This window comes from Larimichthys crocea, chromosome VIII (assembly GCF_000972845.2).
Source record: "Larimichthys crocea isolate SSNF chromosome VIII, L_crocea_2.0, whole genome shotgun sequence".
In the NCBI taxonomy this organism is placed as follows: domain Eukaryota; kingdom Metazoa; phylum Chordata; class Actinopteri; family Sciaenidae; genus Larimichthys; species Larimichthys crocea.
Window position 1 is genome coordinate 24,888,457 of NC_040018.1, and position 19,232 is coordinate 24,907,688.

General features: G+C 39.4%; 2 protein-coding genes across 2 annotated transcripts in view; one reads left to right on the forward strand and one right to left on the reverse strand.

The window, feature by feature from the left end:
- The window catches only part of cep89 (centrosomal protein 89), a 51,279-nt gene that overhangs the window by 11,033 nt on the left and 21,014 nt on the right, over positions 1–19,232 (reverse strand). The window lies entirely within an intron of this gene.
- On the forward strand, positions 7–18,261 carry zgc:165481 (E3 ubiquitin-protein ligase RNF182). The gene is made up of 2 exons (XM_019254020.2): positions 7–139; positions 14,863–18,261. The coding sequence occupies exons 1-2, from the start codon at positions 76–78 to the stop codon at positions 15,609–15,611; spliced, it is 813 nt and encodes a 270-aa protein (XP_019109565.1). The 5' UTR covers positions 7–75; the 3' UTR covers positions 15,612–18,261.

A 19,232-nucleotide genomic window follows, 5' to 3' on the forward strand; every position in this document is an offset into this window, starting at 1 on the left:
CTGCACACACATACACATTCACACACACCCAGAGGAATGAGATGTGGAGTATTGTTATGAAGGAGGTGGATTTACATGAAGGACAGCGCAGCAGAGACAACTGGAGCGGAGGAGGGGGAGTCACACACATTGAGACAAGGTGAGGAACACACACAGACACACACACATACACCAACCTGCAGAGCCTCTATAGAGTGTGAGAGCATGTGGTGTTTATTTGTTTGGAGGGTGTGTACCTGTGTGTGTCCAGCAAATAACAGTTCAGTTTATATTCAAGTTGTTGGATCAGCAGCTGTTGAGCTGCAGACAGTTCAGAAGTACTGCAGCACACACACACTCATACAAGTGGAATACATGCATTTTGCTATGTGGATTAGTTTACCTCAGCGCATGCAGAATCATTCAACAGTGAAGACAGTAAAGCAGGAGGGAAGGAGGGACAGTAAAGTAAAGAAAGAATCAATAATTTAAAAAAAAACATTGCAAGGGAGCAACAGAGACAGAGCGAAACAAAGATGCACGAAAGGAAACAGAGAGGGCAGATACTGTGTGCTGCTGCTGTGCCACTGGAGAACATTTTGTGATGAAAAACAAGGTCTGTTTAATGACAGATAGCGTATGCTTGCCTTCTATCAGCTTTTTATATTATGTCTGCATAAGAGTTTATCATCCTGCTTGGTAAAGCTTAGAACAAAACAAGTTGTTTTGATCCTTCCACTCTCAATAATCATGGATTATCAGGTCGGTAGTATATGTACTACTGAAGCAATCCATATATTATAAAACCAAATCACAGTATAGAGTCGTAATTATCAAAACATGATGGGTTGGTACAAAGCATATTTTACCCCTGCTGCTTTTTACTGTACTGTTCAACAGGAAGCAACCACAAAGCACTTAAACTGTGGCTTCAGAAAACCTTTCACAGAAAAGCACCAGTAGATATCAAATGCTTTTTCCCAGCCAACCAATCATAATCGAGAGACAGTGGGATACATGTTTTTCTGCTCATTGTTGAACGTAGGTGTCACATACAATTAGGCAAGAAATGAGCTGGAATGAGCAGTTACAAGGAATGAACTTGTTTTCACCTAAACAACTGTACTCCTGTTGTAACAATAATATTACACATTTTCTATGATTTGATCTGTGGTAATCTCTATAATCAGATATCTGCATATGATTGTAGAACCTGTGGGGAAGGGACAGCATTTATCTTATTCTGGTTTCTCTTTGTAGTTTGACTGAGCTTTGGTTGCATGCAGGTAAACACCTGTGTGGAAAGCCAAAAAAATGTGAAACACATTAGCTGAAATGTAATCTCGGAGCCCATCTGTTGATGGTTTTGATTTTTATTAGCTTTGTTAACTGGCTAGTTGTGAAACAATCTGTTCTAGACACTGTCTCTCAACTCCAACGCCATTTTCATGTCTCAAGTTGTTAATTATCTGGCATTGCCCAGAGAGGCTAAATCTTCTTCAGGCGACAGACAATGGGTCCAAGATTGGGTCTTTGGTTGTGGTTGTAACATATGCACTTGTATGTAGCTGACAGTTTTATCATTTCTAAACGTTTTGCCCTCTCTTGTTGAATTCACTGTGTGTGATATCTATATATCCTTTTTTCATGTATTTGCCTGTTTTATCATTTACTTGTCTAAAAATTAATCCAGACACTGAGCATTTGTCAGACATAATTACAGACCACAGAGCCATGACACAGTAATACGGCACTTATGAGTGTGTCATCAGTAATGGTCAGCTAGACACTACTGACGTGTGTAAAATTTTGTTCAGAAGGAGGCAAATTGAAAATGCCTGCTGTTAAATGCATGTATGAGTAATATTCAGAAAACTAATAGCGGTGCCATACATTTTGGAGCTTATTGGTATTCCATTCTGACCAATGAGTGTAAATGTAAGTGTCTGAGTGTTTTTGGTACCCATCTTATCTCGCATGAGAAAGACACAGTGGCAGACAGTAAATCTTGAACTGTCAGGCGTGATAATGAGCACATGTGAAATATATGCACAGGCTCTTACCCTGAGCATATACTTTACAACATTGTCATTACATACCTATCTTATCCATTAAACCACATGGTCTTACCTCAGTGTCTCTTGAATATATAGGTCACAATTCAACAAAAGCTCAATGAGGCAGCTTGTTTTTATCTGACACACATACGTAAACCAAACACAACCTGGACTTTCTACTTTCTTAAGATTAGCTCTATACAAGCTGGGTAGTGCCAATCATGGGGTTTCCATGCATGCAATTTTGATTACATTTAGATTGTGGTATACACTTGAGACTTTTGTCTTTCTTTCACCAGTCAAGCAATGAAATTAGCAGATTCAAGCAATACATATATTCAGTGCATCATCACTCAACCAACTTCTGTGTAGCTGTTTGGCTTATTAACTGCACTCTGTGCCTGACAGGCTGCTTTGTTTTCCACAAACTTGTACACAGAAGAGGCCTAGAATTGCAAGCAGTGCTTCAAGCAAGACAAACAATATGCAAACTGTGAGTTAAGCAGTCAGTCATATTGTCGAAAATAATGTGCCTGACTGATTAAGTATCTGACCTGCCTTTTATTTACTGACATCTTTCCAAACACTGTGAAGCACAGGCTGGTGTGTATGTGTGTGTGTGTGTGTGTGTGTGTGTGTGTGTGTGTGTGCGGAGAGAACGAAACATACAATGTAAGAATGATGACCTATGTAATTGGGTACACAGCTCGGGGCAACAGTAGCACAAAAAATTGATTTAACACTGATGGAAAAATAATCTACATATAGCTAAAGCTAACTACATTTGTATTAGTACTTACATGCAGCATGCCTATTAAGGTCCGCACAGGCTTCACCTCCTAAAGAGCTGTACAGGAAATATAGGCTAGCCTACTTAATCCTGCAGAAGTGACAGACTCACCTTTCTTCTAGCAGTGACCCCTTCTCTGCAGGAGTATGTCTAGGTGGTTATTAGGTGGCAGCATATCTTCAGCCACCAGCCTGCTATAGTCTGACATACTTAGAGGCTAGCAACAATGACAGGCTAATTTCTTTTGTAATACTTCACAGTCCAAGATTTGGGGCTTCTAGATTTAGCATAGCCCTTACAAGACAAAGCTCTGATTCTGATCCCTATAAAAAACAAAATCGGAAAAGTAATTAATCAAACTGTGACAGACAAAAGTTTAGCCAACCATCTTACAATATTTTGAGAAAGATGTCGATGTGACATGTCCTAAATAACCAACGTATTGAATGATATACCTAGAACATTGAAAGAATTTACAAATATTTATTTAGCATTTGATGGTGAAGATGTAAATGTTTAACATAATTTAGACTACAGAGAGTAGGCTAAAGGTTCTGGTTCGAACCTGTTCTGTGTGGGCTCTCTCTGGGTGCTCTGGCTTGCTCCCACAGTCCAAAGACATGCAGGTTTATAGGTTAGTTGGTGAATCTAAATTGCCCATAGATGTGAATGTGAGCATGAATGGTTGTTTGTGTCAATGTGCCCAGTGATGAACTGTCTGGGGTGTACCTCAATGTCAGCTGGGATCGGCTCGGTTATGGAAAATGAATATCCTGGAGGCTTGGAAGGTCTTCGTCTTAAATATAGCTTTAGCTCTTTCCCTAACTGGCATGCTAATTCCCCTTTGTGCACTAATGAATGGCTTTGGCATTTTCTGTTGGAGAATTATAATCTGGAAAGCAAAATGTCTCCCATAGCTTGGACTGAATCTCCATCAACCCCCTAGGGAGGCAGCAGGGCGCCAGCATGAGCCCAGCAGAAGCAGTGACATTTAGCCCTCACAACAAGCTGAGCTGAGCAATGCCAAACCAATATATTACCCCTGCAAGCTGAAGCCCAGAGGCGCGCTGACCTTCTCCACAAAGTAACAATAAAAAACCTTAAACAGTTAGAACAGTATTTTTCATATTACAATCTGGTAATATTGTAAAAATACTTTTAATGCATTTCTTTCAGCAGGGACTGAGACTTGATTTGATCTGTCTGAGCCATGTTTCCGTGAAATCCAAGCTGACACTGAACAACTTTTTTTAACTCTCAAGATCAGGATATGAACTTCTGTTAAACAGGAAGGTTTTAAAACCTTAAGAGTCACAACTGTGCTAAATTTTGCACGTGAGCATTAGTTTTGCATTTATTATGCTTTACTGTACATCTGAGCATTAGCTTTTAAAATCGATGGAAGTACTGTACATTTGAGAAAGCCAACTCACATTTAATGGATTTTTATGTGAATACAGGATATGTAAATTGCATTCAGACCATTAAAAAACTTTCTTCTGGGGCATCCCAGAGGCTACAGGTGGATGCTGTGGGAGAGGGTTGGTTACTTCGTGACTAGCAGCACACTCAAGTTTTCTGCTCTTGGCTTCGCTTCCATTTGTTTCCTAAAATTACCAGGTTCTTTTGATTGTCCATATGAGAAGCCATCTGAAGTTGATCCTGTAGTTCCTACCACCTGTTGGAAGCCAACCATGCATCAGCACTGCCATATGTCCTGCCTTATGCTGAAATACGATTTGCACTGCAGCCAACAACTGCTACTAGCAGTCTGACTGCGGAGTAAATCTTGAGCTTGTGTTAAAGGCTAATGTATATACGCACTCCTCTCCCTTTATCTGCCAACCTGCTGTTATTCTAATTAACACCTCATAAACACTAACAACATCATAGCCTTTTATCCAATTCATTAATTCACAAATCCAAATGTTTAAATTCCCTGCAGTAATAACTCCATTCTCTCAGCTATACAGCATCATTGCATGTGTAAACAGGCTGACCTTTTCTGCTGAAATTGGCTGTCTTGTGTCATTAGCAGAAGAAAACACAGTAGAGGTAATGAAGCAATTCAATAGGGCAGGCAGAACTCAAGTACATAAGACCCTACTCTACACCTGATGTTACTGCATCTAACAAGAGACAAGTGGATACATTGTAGAGGAGCACAGCGAGACAAAATAAGACAATAAAATAGGATGAGTCGAGTGGAGGAAACTGGTTCATCTGGGGAAGGCACGCATTGGAGCAAGAAGAAAGGAACAACAAGCCACTCTACTATATATCCTACCTGTTTGTATACTGGACAGCCTCCAGTGGTGGATAATACAAGACAGTGGTTGCAATTCTTAACTGCCATATACCAACAGGAAAACACTGGTTGTAGTTTTTGTATCCAGTGAAGACAGAGAGAATGTAATGGAGGCTAACCATTGAACAATGGATGATGGAGTTGCCTTTACTGTAGATCAGCTAACATTTCTTGGCTCAGTAAAAGTTATCAATAAATGGCATTTCACTTTCTAAGCAAGTGGTGTGCAGTGTAAAACTCAATGTCAAAGAGGTATCTGATTTACCACCTCTCAAGACTCTCCTGTCATGCCCTTTGCATTAAAAATCTCTGACCTTTGCTGAGGAGTGAACCTCTTGGGGTGCGGAGACTCCCAAGGTGTGGGGAGGCTTGTTTAGAAGTTAGCTTGCAATGGCAAAGATGAACATAGGGTTTTGTGTAATGAAAGAGGTAAGGTAGGTAAGTACTTCTACTTGTCTGTACTAGCATTTCTGCCAATAGTACACAAACAAAGACATCACACACACCACCTCCCACACCTTTGATTAACTCAAGCTCATCTGCTCAGGTTTGACACAAACATCTGCCATTGTCAAAGTCATAAATAGAGTAAGTTAACCGACACATCAGTCATTGGCAAAGCATACCTGTCCACATGACAACATCTGATTTGGAGTCCTTTTGTAGAAATATTGTTGTTGGATTGTGAAGCAATACAAATGGATATCATGGATCTGATTAGACATGCTAATTGTTTGCCAGTGTTTGGCTGGACAGATAACAAATGGTATGTTTGTCTTTAGTAGGATTGATGGTTTTAAAAGCTGTAAAGAGCCAGATAGTTTGGTTCAGTGTTTACCCTCTTGGCTCTCTTTTCTCATTTATTTGTTCATCACTTCTCTGACATATAATCATTTAACGATGAAAGCAGAATAACATATACTCATTTAGAGGTGCAGGTAGAATAACAATGTGAATCTTTTTACACCTATCTGAAATATTTATTATTTATTTCTGCTGAGCTGTTGGCAGCCTAATGGTGCTTACAGTTGGTTACTGCTATCTCTGCTGCCGGAAATGTTGTTTTCCTTATGTGTTCTACATTTTGATTAGAAAGCAAGAGGGCACACCGCTATCATGTTATATAAAGCCGAACAGCTGTCCACTCAATCAGTAGTAGTGGATGTGCAGTACATGAGACCTGCAGCCACACTCACTTTGCCGCTGCCAACTACAGTAGTAGAAGGACTACGTTCATGTTCACACTGGAAAACACAGAGGTACCATCATTAACAGCTCAATCTCTGAAAGCACTTTAAGAGCACTCTTCTGATATGGGGAAAGGCGGGTGTTCCCAGAGTAAACTTGCATGAGAACATGCCTCAGCTCAACTTGAATGACTTCTTCAAATAGATGTATGCTTCTGTGACAGTGTCACAGAACTGAGCCATATCTCCTGACATGCCGTAATTGCTGTTTATGATGAAATACACTTTGACAAATGCAGCCCTGAGAGATATTGTTTGTGTCAAATGTAACGTTTTATAAGCAGACATTTGTCTTTGTCACAGATAAAGACAAGAGAAAATGCCTGAATATAAATTGAAATGACATCAGCTCTAATGTTTCACAGGTTGATGTGCAGAATACAAAGGCCACAACTGAGTACTGTTCTAGGATGAGTACTACCAAGCTCTGACCCTAACTTTATCTAATTCGAAAGCTTCCAAATCTTACCATACAAATAGGAATTATTGTTTAATAAAGGCATGCTTTCTTCCTCCTGCCTTCGGACAGGGGTTGAATCAAGAAATCGGCTTGCTATACATTGCATGACCCTTTGCTGAGATTTAGGGAGGTGTGCATGTTGGATCCTATTCAACCTACAAATTAAAAAAAAAAAAAGCTTAATCTATCAATAGATATCTAACAAGTCAACTGTTAAAAAATTAAGAAAAACTAGCAAAAGACTGCTTTGCTTTTAAACCTAAATGTTGTAAACAAGGATGAAAGATCTGCCAACAGCAGCATGAACATAATCCTCTGGATCAATGGCATAATTCAGAGAAGCTTCACCAAGCAGATAGTCTGACAGCAAAGGTCAAAGCTATCATCAACAATCCACACTGAAATGAGGAGGAGAGAGGAGGAAACGGAAACAGAGAACATAAAGGATAGGGAGGATAAGTGTCCCATCTTGACTGCCACATATAAAGGGATATTTTACAAATCACAAGCTATACAAAGACAGGAACACGCACACATCCTGAAGTCTCGTGGAAAATTGTTGACAAATGCAAGGAAAAATAATTGGTAAAACTTTATTTAGATGTTCTGCCTACAGATAAAGAGATAGTATAGAGTATATGGGACATTTTAACAACTTATAAGCTGACATGTAACAACTGTTTTCTGATATTACACCACTGTAGTTAAAGTTTGGTAAGGTTTAGGCACACAAAACATCTTGGTTAAGTGCAGTGTGGTGAATGTGGCTGCTGACGTCTTGGAAGTCCTGACTCCTCCAGCTCTTGGCTAATCCCAAAATGGGCAAAGATGGGGAGCGTGGGTGGAGCTGAGACAGCCTGGTTGCTCAAACCAGCTGCCTGTGACGGCATTGTCAATCAAAGCAGGCCCACACACTTAATTATGCATGATATAAGCCTCAATATGATTTGAACAGATGAGTTATATGAAAATTCACCCCAGACAGATGTCATGAACAGGGAAATTGGCTATAGAGTAGAACGTTTTGTACCAGGCTGTAAATGTGTTTATTTATGGTTTGCAGTTGGGAATCCTTTATGTCTTTATTTGATAGGACTGCTGTAAAAGCAGGAAATTGAAAGCAGGTAGGGAAAGAGAGAGGATGACATGCAGCACTGACTGTTATCGAACTTGAGTTCCTGCAGGGCGCCCTGCAAAGTTAGGAATTTTAACATAGGGTTATATGATCTTTTTGTAGCCAGCCTCAGTGGCCAGTCGAGGAATTGCTATTGCTCTTCTGTGTTGGCTTATTTTCACAGTTAGGTTGCATTTGATTGTTACATGTAGTCTATAGGTAATCTGTTAAACATCTACAGACAAAGCAAAACAGTTGAAATGTTATAATATGCTGAAATGCTATATACAATATGCTATAAATGCAGGTAAACATAGCATTTGATCTAGTCAAGATCTATGCTGAATGTTGACTGTTGTGTATTTCTGGGTGCAAGGGTGCAGATCTGACAGAGCATTGGCAGGTTGGTAAAGACTTCTGTAACTGTGATACCACAACTTCGACTTGCTTTTTTTCTTGGGGATCAAAGCATTTTCCATTACACGACCAAACGTGTTGATCAAAGCCTTTGTTGCCTTTAAAGATAATATCTACCATGGCAATGGTAGATGGCATGTGACTGGTAATGATAGTGTATAATAACTTGAAGTGATACTTATTGATTTTCCCTTTGCTTTTCCTGTGGTTTGTCTTTCTAAGAGGTATAAAACAGCATGAATAGAGCTGGTAGGGACTCAGGGTCAGAGATAAAATCTATTCAAACTAAAATCCCTCCAATCTGATGCCCTTTTGGCCAGGATGACAAAAATTGCGTCTTTCAAAACTGTTATAAATACAGACCATGATTAAGGTTTGGCAAGGTTTAGGCACAGAAACAACTTGGTTAAGTTCAGGGAAAGGTCATGGTTTGGGTTAAAATAAGTCATTTTGGCGATCTTGCTGAAATGACTGATGCTGTTGTTTCTTTCTAACTGCACAGGGTCTGATTTATTGGGAAACGTTGTGAAAGGCGCCCGGTACACCAACACCACAATGGAGGGGGAGCCTGGTACACACAGAGCAACTGGTCCAGCAGATGCTGAAATGGGATGTAGATGGCAATGTCCCAAATGATGAATCCCAAGATATCTCCACTCAGTGCACAGTCCTACACTTGAATCACATGCTGCCTGTTCATTCACTGCGGACCAGATAATGCATTGACTAATTATATATGTATCCAATATCCACAACTGCTTTTAGAGTAATTAGATTGTATTAGGGCCTTTCTGTTTAGGAGAAAGGAACTGAATTCTAAGGCCAGTGTCTATGGTCCAATCATAGATTTTTGTAAGGTTAGGCAGGAGGTATTTCCTGACCTGATAGCTTAATGATGTTATCCGTTGTAGTAACAACTCACAGTCACAGAAAGGGTCTGTTAAGAGTTACTTTGTTGTTGTTGTACTTCACATGGGTTTATTTTTTTGGCTTCACCATGTGATGCAATGCAGTCTTGCCATTTGTAGTTGTAACTTGCATTAGGTTTTCTTTGAAAAGCTGACCTTTTCAAATGTCAACTTCGCTTGCCTCCTCCTTGTGTTATTCTTTTTTCCTCATCCATAGTGGAAATAAATTTTTTAATCCTATATTAACCAACTAATCAGTCAGTCAGCCTGTCAATAAGTTATTCAAACAACCAGTTAATTACTCTGTTAGAGAGCACACCTGTCAATCAACCAATCAGTCTTTTAGAACACATTTATATATAGAATACATGAATAATGTTCTCCATTTCTTCACTCCTCATGTGGAATTTACACCCCTGCTGTGACTAGACAAAGAGTGGTCGGCTTGATATTCAGCCACACTATCCCTCCCTCGGCCACTTACTGTCTTACAACTCATCTATCACGCCAGTAGCCCTTCATTATATCCGCATACCCCTCTATAAGGAGCATTCTGACATTTTTCCCTTGATCCAGCCTCGATCAGCCACCCACGTTCCATTGTACCTCGCTCCCATGCCACCATATACATTGACTATTGCGCCAAGTCAGCTAAAAACCACAGAAGCTAGTGATAGTGTCCAAGGTACAGTATGGAGTACAACTGTTCAGTGGGAGAGAGCTGACTACAAATGGGATGTTCTACAATACCAGTAGATAACTGGGCATGTCTGCGTGCACCTAACACACAGATTGATTTGATCGACATTCTCGATATAGAGCAAAATGAAATACAGTAGGCATTCTACACATACTGTAAATAAAATGAGGCTATGTCATGAATTTCATCAAGGCATCAGAGAGGGAGAAGAACTACCTGACATTACTAATCCAATCCTTATATACTTGGGCAGCTCATCACACCAGCCATGTTGCACTGGAGTAGGATTATGCTCTAATGAGGGTTGCGATCATATACCTTGGTGAAAACCATTTCAAGGTCATGAAATGGAGTATCTGGCCGCAGATATTAAATGAAAAAACATGGTAGGCTGTTGAACCAGAGCAGAAGCAGTGGAAACTTGTGTCATTGTCAAGATGACAAAATAGCTGAACTGCTCTGGAGCATCCATCTGGTTAGTCTGCAAAGGGTTCCATCATAATGGAATAGGCTGTGATGATTAATAGCTTTGCACATAGCATTGTTCCCCATAGCTGACCAAGAACTTCATAATGTTATACTCGGCAATGTAATTAGTCAACTCAAACCACAGTTTTAAGCTCTACCAAAAAGCTAATGAACATTATTTTAATTATTCAAAATGTATTAAAACGGCAAATGGTTACAGTGTGTGCTGTTTAACCAAATCATCACAGGCTCGATTCCAGTTGCGGACTTTTGCTGCATGCCCTACCCCCCTTGTTTCTCTCCCTTTTTTAAATGTCGCTGGTGTCTGTCCATTGAAAAAAAGAAATCTGACAAAACAAAAATGTGCCTTTTTAAAAAGGTAACTGAATGGCTGATACCTGATGCAGAACAACTAATGGAGAGTAAGAATGTGTTTTGAACACAGTTTAGCTACAGGTGCGAAATGGATAAAAAGATGTGTCAATCTACTGGAAACTCCAAACCAATGGCACATTTTTGGCAGCAGTAGAGCGGTAATGTATACTGATGGTTGATAGAGGTAATGGGCTGCTAAGGTAGCAATGAGCAGAGAAGAAAATACATTGAGAAAATAATTCATTATATTTCAAAATATCACAAAAAAGGCTTAACATATGTTTTATGAGAAAGACCTTGTGGTCTAGTAAAAAAAGTAGAATGTTTGTTTATAATGTATTCGCTACAGGATAGCATTATGAGCAATTGTTCCATTTCGAGTACATGTTGCATTTTGCATGGATCAAGATTTCCCTTGCACAACCCCCAGTGTGATTTCTTTACAATATTTATGTTTCTAGGGCTTCGGGGGAAAACTGAGCACCTAAGATTCATGCTGCAAGAGTTGGTTCTTTCTGACATCTGTCTGACATGTTTCAGAAGCTTTTTAACCTAACAGACTGGTGGGTAAAATATTTAACAGTCACAGAGAGGCCTGCTGGGCAATTGCCAGTGCAACATCCACACATTTAATCTATATTTCATGGTCATGAATGAATTAATGATTGGCTTTTCTTTATATAGCATCTTGCTGATGCGAGTGGGACTTGTTAATGACCAAATATAGAGATAAACTAAGTATCAACAAGAACTGAAGCTATAGCACATGAAAGCACTCATTGATTTTTGACCTTTTACTAAACCCTTTCAACCTTTATTGAGTTTATATAAACCTGGAACAAAGACTGGAAGGCCAGTTTCAGACTGCTGCAATCCTGTCCTTGCTGATTGTCATGTCTGGGGAATAATGGAAAACAGCATGTTCTAGTAATAATAAAATAAAAAAATATAAAAAACAAAATATTATCACACAGCTAACAACAAACAAGCCCATGTTTTGAAAGTGGACAGGGCTATTGCCACTGAAAAGCTATCGGTTTGACTGCAGCTCTACTTTCCTTCAACCACCTGACCATTGACTTTAGTTCCCTAAAACACTGGAAGAGCAAACATGTCCACATCCTGTGAGGACTATCACTAGGAGAACTAAAGGGAAATGTAGCTTTTGTTCATTGTAGGCTGATTTGTGGAGCCAAAACTTGTTCTGGTGTGTCCCTTACTGGACTCCATGTCAGCACCCACAAGAAGGAGGCCAGGCACACACCTAGTCCTTAGAAACCACACAGTAGGGGATGTTTGTTTCTGAGGACAATATTCAGTGCTTTTCTAAGAAGGCTAAAAAATATCACCCCATGATAGTGCAGGTAGGTCACAGCTGCTGTGTTGGTGACCTCAACATCACTTATAAGCTACAAGGCATAATATGAGGTACGAAATGGTAAAAGGGTGATTTTGTAAGAAGACACATGGCTCTCCCACACCAAGTAGCCCAGGGAGGCCTCTAGACTCTTGATATCATCAAGTGTTATTAGTGTTATCATCAAGTGGTATTAGATGTATTATCATGGTCCAAGGGTCCAGGAAAAGTTCCCAATGCTATTACTGATGACGCAGACACAGTACATGCTCATTAACCCTATTTCTGTAAGTGGCTCTTGGCACAATTGACAGTAAAACCAACCAACACCACATATTAATGGCATGGTATTAAAATAGAATACTGCCAGAAAAAGAAAATACTATATATTTCTTTACCTGTAGAGAATTGGGATTCATATTTCATCTTCTGCTGCCGGCTATTTCAAGAGAAGAGACCATAAAAAATAAATGCTGTTCTCCTTAAATCTGTAGAAGCAAGTGGAAGTTTAAAAACAAATTTATCAATGACACTGTAGCATTTCCTACCTCATTCAGTTGTAATATACCAGAAATATAAGCATGCAGTCTACATATAAAATAAGTTTTGCGAATACAATTTTTTTAAAGAAAAATAATATAAGCTGTATATAGTGTCGTAGTACATTGGTATTATTTTCATGTGAAACTTTTTCACATGGGATGCCTCTGAAGGTACACAAAAAACATCTTATCACCACCAAGCTGATTGCAGCTACATCTTTGTACAGCAGTACATTTGGACAACCATTATCACCACTGGGCCATGCTTGATGTCAGTAGCTGGAGCGGAAAGTGTTTGTCCCTTCTCAAATATTTTCCAAAAGACATTGTGGAAAATGCAGCCCTGCTGCTAAACATTCAGTTCCTTTGTGAGATCACACCTGTTTTACAACCCTCAGGGATATGATGCACGAAATGCGGTAGTTCTGTTAAGTCTCAGACATCACATTTGGTCTGTGGTGAGTTACCACAGAACCCATCATGGCTCAGATATATCATGTAATATTACATGTGTTGTATAGCCTAATACTGTTTGTTCTTGACATTTGCATTACATAAGTCATTGCTTCTGTGCTTTGTGCTCAGTATCTTAGTACTATAACAAACCGGAAGAGTGTCATTGGGTAATCACACCAGTTTGTATCTTTATAATCTTAGCTGGGTTCACACAATAGTCGCAATTGTCCTTTTGAATTCTCAAACAGGGTAATGTTCAATGAGTTTCTTAGTGTCATTAGCTGTGTTTGTGCGTGGCAAGTGGCAGTGTTACTGCTAGTTGATAGACTGGGGTAGTGGGAGCCCCAGCACTAAAGTAACACTATGACTCACTTGTCACTTCATAAAGTGACTGATAAACAAGGATTACTAATACAACTAGTAAAGCAATAAAAAACTACTAAAATAATTAGCATTAGTTCAAATTGTGATACCAAAATCATATCAGTCCTACTTGAAATCTTTTTATCTACCTGGAGATGACAGTAATCCGCTCCTTAACCTCGTTCCTATTCATGTTTGTGTCTATGGATACATGCTTATAGCTATTTGACCTTATTAATGATGACTGACAGTTTCTTGCTGTTTCTCCATGTAGGGAACTGATCATTGGAGTTCTCTTATCTCAGCCCTAGGACTTCAGTAGCTTTAAGCAATTATACACAGTTGCACTGAGACTGCTGGCATCAGCTAGTACTGATAGAGGTTTGAGTGTTAATAACTTATACACACACCAGCCTAAACATTAAGATAAACAGATAACTTAAATTCGTCTTTATGAGTAGTGGATGAGGGCAAGTCATTGCTGCCTTGCTGCCATGTAAAGAGTTATATGCTAATTGTTGGGGGTGGTACACATGTCCTATCAATAATGATGCCTGTAATTTCTATTATACGTTCTCTTATTTCTCTGTTCTTCAGAACTTCTCTCGTGTACGTGACAAAGAAGACTATTCATGTATTTGCTACTATCTTCAAACGCACATTAAATAGCAGTGAGTCAGCATAGAAGGTTAACTTTAAGTTTAAGTTGATTTTTATTTTCTGCATTTGATCTGAATTAATTAAGTAGGCACAGATGAATGCTAACTAGAACACATTTGGGCAATCACATTAGTGTATAAATAGAAATGAATGGCTTGGTAATAAAGAAACAAAGAAAGTTCTGTTTTCTAACAGACCAAATAAAAAATCTAGGCTGGGCTATATATCATCCAATAGACAATAAATAAATATATAAATAAGAAAAAACTAAAAGAAAAGTAACAATTCAGGGGGTGGTAATATTAATGAAAAACTGCACTGCAAACTAAATAACCGAGTCAACATAGAAATGTTGAGGGAGTAGCTGTCCCTCCCCAAATATCAATAGAATTACTGGCTCTTACTTTGCCACAGAGGGCTCTGGGATGGCACCCTGATCCATCTCCCAAACCATAAATCATTCATCATCAGCAGGTACAGAGAATAGAGGCAGCAAGAGAAGAAGGCACAGTCCTGACCTTTCCCTGATGGGAAATGATACAGCAAATAACAATAGTCAGAAACATCAGCCTGTATCTGTGCATGCGAGACAGTTACATGTAATGCTGAAGCCATTTTTCTTAATGTGTCTCTGCCTCTCTATTTTTCTTTTCTTCCACAGAACATGACTTGAAGATGAGCTGTCCACAGGCGGAGAAGTTAGCAGAGAAGGACTGTCCTCCACCAGAGGAATTAGAGTGTAAAATCTGTTACCAGCGCTACAATGCCCACAACCGCAGGCCTAAGATCCTGGACTGCCTGCACCGGGTCTGCTCTCGCTGCCTTGTTAAAATCCTGGACATTGCTGACGGGGCAGGCTTCATCTCCTGCCCCTTTTGCCGACACCAGACCGAGATCACTGAGTATGAGGTGTCAGCCCTGCCTGACGATGCTAAAATCATGTCTCACTTGGCAATGCGGGACAAATCCTGGAGCTCTGACCACAATGGGGAGGTGGTCCTGACTCCAAAGAGTTTATCCTCCTCCAGCCCATCTCACGACTCCTCCAACTGCCTGGTCATCACTATAATGGAAGTGCAGAGGGACTCACAGCACTCCCCAAGCCGAAATGCCAGCTCTGAAATCTATGCTGAGCAGAGCCTGGATTCGGTATCGATGGGATCTAATGGGCCTGCTGATCAGGATGCCATGTCCAAGTTCTGTAATCATGTCCCACGCATTCTGGTCTGGCTGCTGGGTTTCTTATACTTTGGCTCACTGCCACTAGGAATCTACCTGTTGGTGATCCAGAGAGTGACACTGGGTATTGTATGTGTTAGCTTGGTACCATCAAGCCTAACTGTTTGCCTGGTCTATGGGTTCTGCCAGTGCCTGTGCCAGGGCATGTGTGACTGCTCCTCCAGGGGCTGATAGGATGCTACAAGTGAACTGGTGGTCCTAGGATGGAATATGGCCAGCTATAGTAAACAGGTATTTGATGTGTTTTGTGAATAGATAGGGGATAGGTTGAAGATGATGCTCTATTACACAATTATTACTATGGAAATAATAAGTAAGAAGACATAAGAAGACTGCCTTTAGTCTTAACTTTTGTTAGGCTGCCTGCTGCAACTCAGAAACCAGTTTGGCCAATAGGAACAGAGCCCCTAACAAGCTGTTAGCTGGAGCAGCACCTATACCTACATTTATGTGATGTACTTCTGCAATCTTTATTTGTTCTGTGTTGTGTGTATGACCTAGTCGAACATAACAATTGAGTGCAGAACTTTAATCTTTGACTTAACAGCAGCACTGATGAGCGTCTTGGGCCCTCATTTATCAACACTGTGTACCAACAAATATCTTGCATGCAGTTAGTTTTAAATGAAAGGTGGGACTTACTAATTTGTTATTTTCCTTTAAGATGTCTGTAATTTTAGAATAGCCCTAAACCATCAATACAGCCAAGTGGTCTGTGGTGCAAAAGGAGCACAACAGATGAAATACCATCCATCAGATGGCAAGGGTATTTTTATACTGGACCACGTGAGCAATCTGTAAAAAAAACAAACAAGAAAAACAGTATTTCTATTGTCTGCATAAACAGTCTTTATAATTGATTTTCTGAGGATGTTATTAAGTTTATTAACAATTGCATTTAGGCATAACTGTGAAATTGCCAAACAGAGGAAAATCAAGGGAAATTTGGGCACCAGTTAAAATCAAAGGCACCCATATTCAAATCAAACTGTTTCTTTGTATTGTAGCAAGGGTTCTTCACACCTATGAGCCAGCATTCATGGAAATATGTTACCAAATGTTTTCTTTCTGTTAAAGCTACAAGTAAAATGTTAAATGTGATACTGGTCTTGCTATCAGCTCCTAAAACTATCAAGATTTTTCTAATGCCCACTTCAGCCAGGAATACATACAAAATACTGAATTTATCTCTCTCATTAATACAGACACAGATCATTTAGGTTGTTCTGTTGAACCGATTTGATGCATTTGAGGCATAAACCATATTCATATCTCAGGTTTTTTGATACTCTTTCAATGTTTAGCAACAAACTTTCCATCCAGTTCCTTGTTGGGTTGAATACAGTAAGGCTGGTATACTGGTTATAAAAAGCACTTTTGGCTAAAAGGTACAGTTTATGCATATGATAATCCTCTACCTTCATGCTTTAAGTCATGGTGCACACACTGCCAAAAGAAATCCATGTGGTTTGTTGTTAGGTGGCATTTCAAGGTTGTGTGCATTCGTTATTTTCTTTTGAATGTAAAAGTCCCCTACATGTACCATCCTGGCAATGGCAACAATTATTAGATTTTTAAACATAATAAATGCTTTGGACAGTTTATTACATGTATGTAAAGAAACAGAAAATGCTTATTTTGTTCAACTCTCCTGTAGCATGCAGCTTCTCCTGCGGGTTCTACAAAATTGTTTTCCTTATAGCTCGGTGACCAAAACAATCAATCAACGTAGTGTGTCATAAGTTTGCCTTCTGGGACATCTTAAATTGCTGCAGTTGTATCCAGCAACGAGTGACATTTCCAGCAGCACAAAGAAAGATTAAGATTGTTTTTTTTTCTTTATGTGAGTGGAAGTTGAGTATGTGAGTTTAAACAATGTACATTACAGTCATCATTTTATGCACATTTAACATACTAACCGTCTTGTGCTCGCAATCATTCTTAATTTTGCTTTGTCAATTTAAAACTTTTTCTGTACAATGTTGATAACCGAGGGCCCTGTGCTGTTAGATGTATTCAGTGTTGAACTTCAGGTCATTTTTTCCTCAAAATGAAAAATGTAGCATTTTGGAAAAGATAATCATTATGTGCTAAACCTTTCATCTACAGCGTAAGTCCTGTTCATTCTCTGATGCTGTGTTTCTACATATACTTTTCTTACTTTTCCTTTGTCAAATTCTCGTTCACTGTCTCTGTAGCCAGTCTTTATGTTTTCCTGTGTTTCTGTCTATGACCTACTAACTGCAGCTTTCAGCTTAGTGCCACACTACTGATTACAAAAGCTACTAAACAATGAAATAAATGGAGAATTATTTTCTATATATTGCTTGGGTCCTTATTTCTATGCCTACTGATTCAGTCCATTTATTGAATATGAACAATCAACATTGCTGCCATTGCAGGTTAACCTTGTCTAGTCTCCACACAATTACTTTCAGATCCCAATAAAATAGTAATGGCTCCAAAGAGAGACAACAAAAGAACTATTTCTTTCACATTCAGTGGCACTAACTCACTAACTATTTTATCAAGTATTACGATGGTCAAAGATACACAGTAACAAAGCAATAGTGCTGAGGTTGTTTTTTACAGTGCAACCAGCGAGAGACAGACAAAAGAAGGAGCAACAGAAAAAAGAAACAAAGAAATGAGAGATGGCAGTTCAGACAGTAGAAAGAGATTTTATTTTCTGCCTGAGTTGGCAGAGCTGTTGGACAGAGTTCTTGTCAGAGGAGCATTTGTCCTGCTGGTTGTACTATCTGACATCTACAGGACCCTGCCTTTCATCTTTCTGAGCTGAGTGACAGGTTGCATAAAAAAATAAAAAAACTCACCTCCCTTCATCTGAGAAGAGAATTACCATATCAGTCCAGCTGTAAGATGACCCTGAATATGAAAGAACATCTCCCGTACTCAAATTATCATCACTTTTCAGAGGGACTCTTTCTCGGTTGAAAAATGGGAAATAATTTACAGTCAACATTTGTCAAGTACAAGTTGTTATGATAAAGAATCCTTGAGAATTCAACTCACGTTGGTTTTCAGCTTTCAAATAGGATCAAGAAACACTTGAGCTCTATCTGTCACAATCGCATGAGGTAAAGGGGAAGAATAATTAATTTCTTCAATTCTTTAATATCAAACACTATAAGCACTTATGATCAAGAGGGTACGGGTCAGAGGTCACAACACCCTGATGAAAGAAGAAGCATACTGTACATTCATGCGATCCAATCAAAATGCTCCAATGATTAATGGGTGATCATTGTTACGTGAAGATTCTTGGAAATAAGAAAGAGCGGAGGAGAATTTTGAAAGAAAAATGGTCATCTTACACTGACATCAAGCAGCATGGGTCAAACAAACCCGTGCCCTGGCTATATTTATACATGCACTCACTAAAATATTCAACATTTTCAGGTGTTTCAAGGAGATGGAGGGGCATGAATTTTAATTACGCATGAATAATGTAGTCGCAATCTGCTGTCTCTTTATAGCGCACGCTTAACACACAATCCCTGTTTTTCCAATTTATAAGGTAGCATCACGCATTACAATCACGATAGGTTGATAGGAGAGAAGAGAGCTGGAATTGGGCACCACACTTTTAGTTGGTAACAAAAAATACAGCAACTGCTGGAATTTGTCACATTTTATGCAAAGTGAGAGCCAGAATTTGGAATTTACATTCCCATCTCAGAATCAATCACCTGCCGCTGTGAGGATGAGTGACTCATCAAGTTCAGCAGGCCCCACGAGCTGCAGTGAAATACAGAAGACACTATGCTGTGG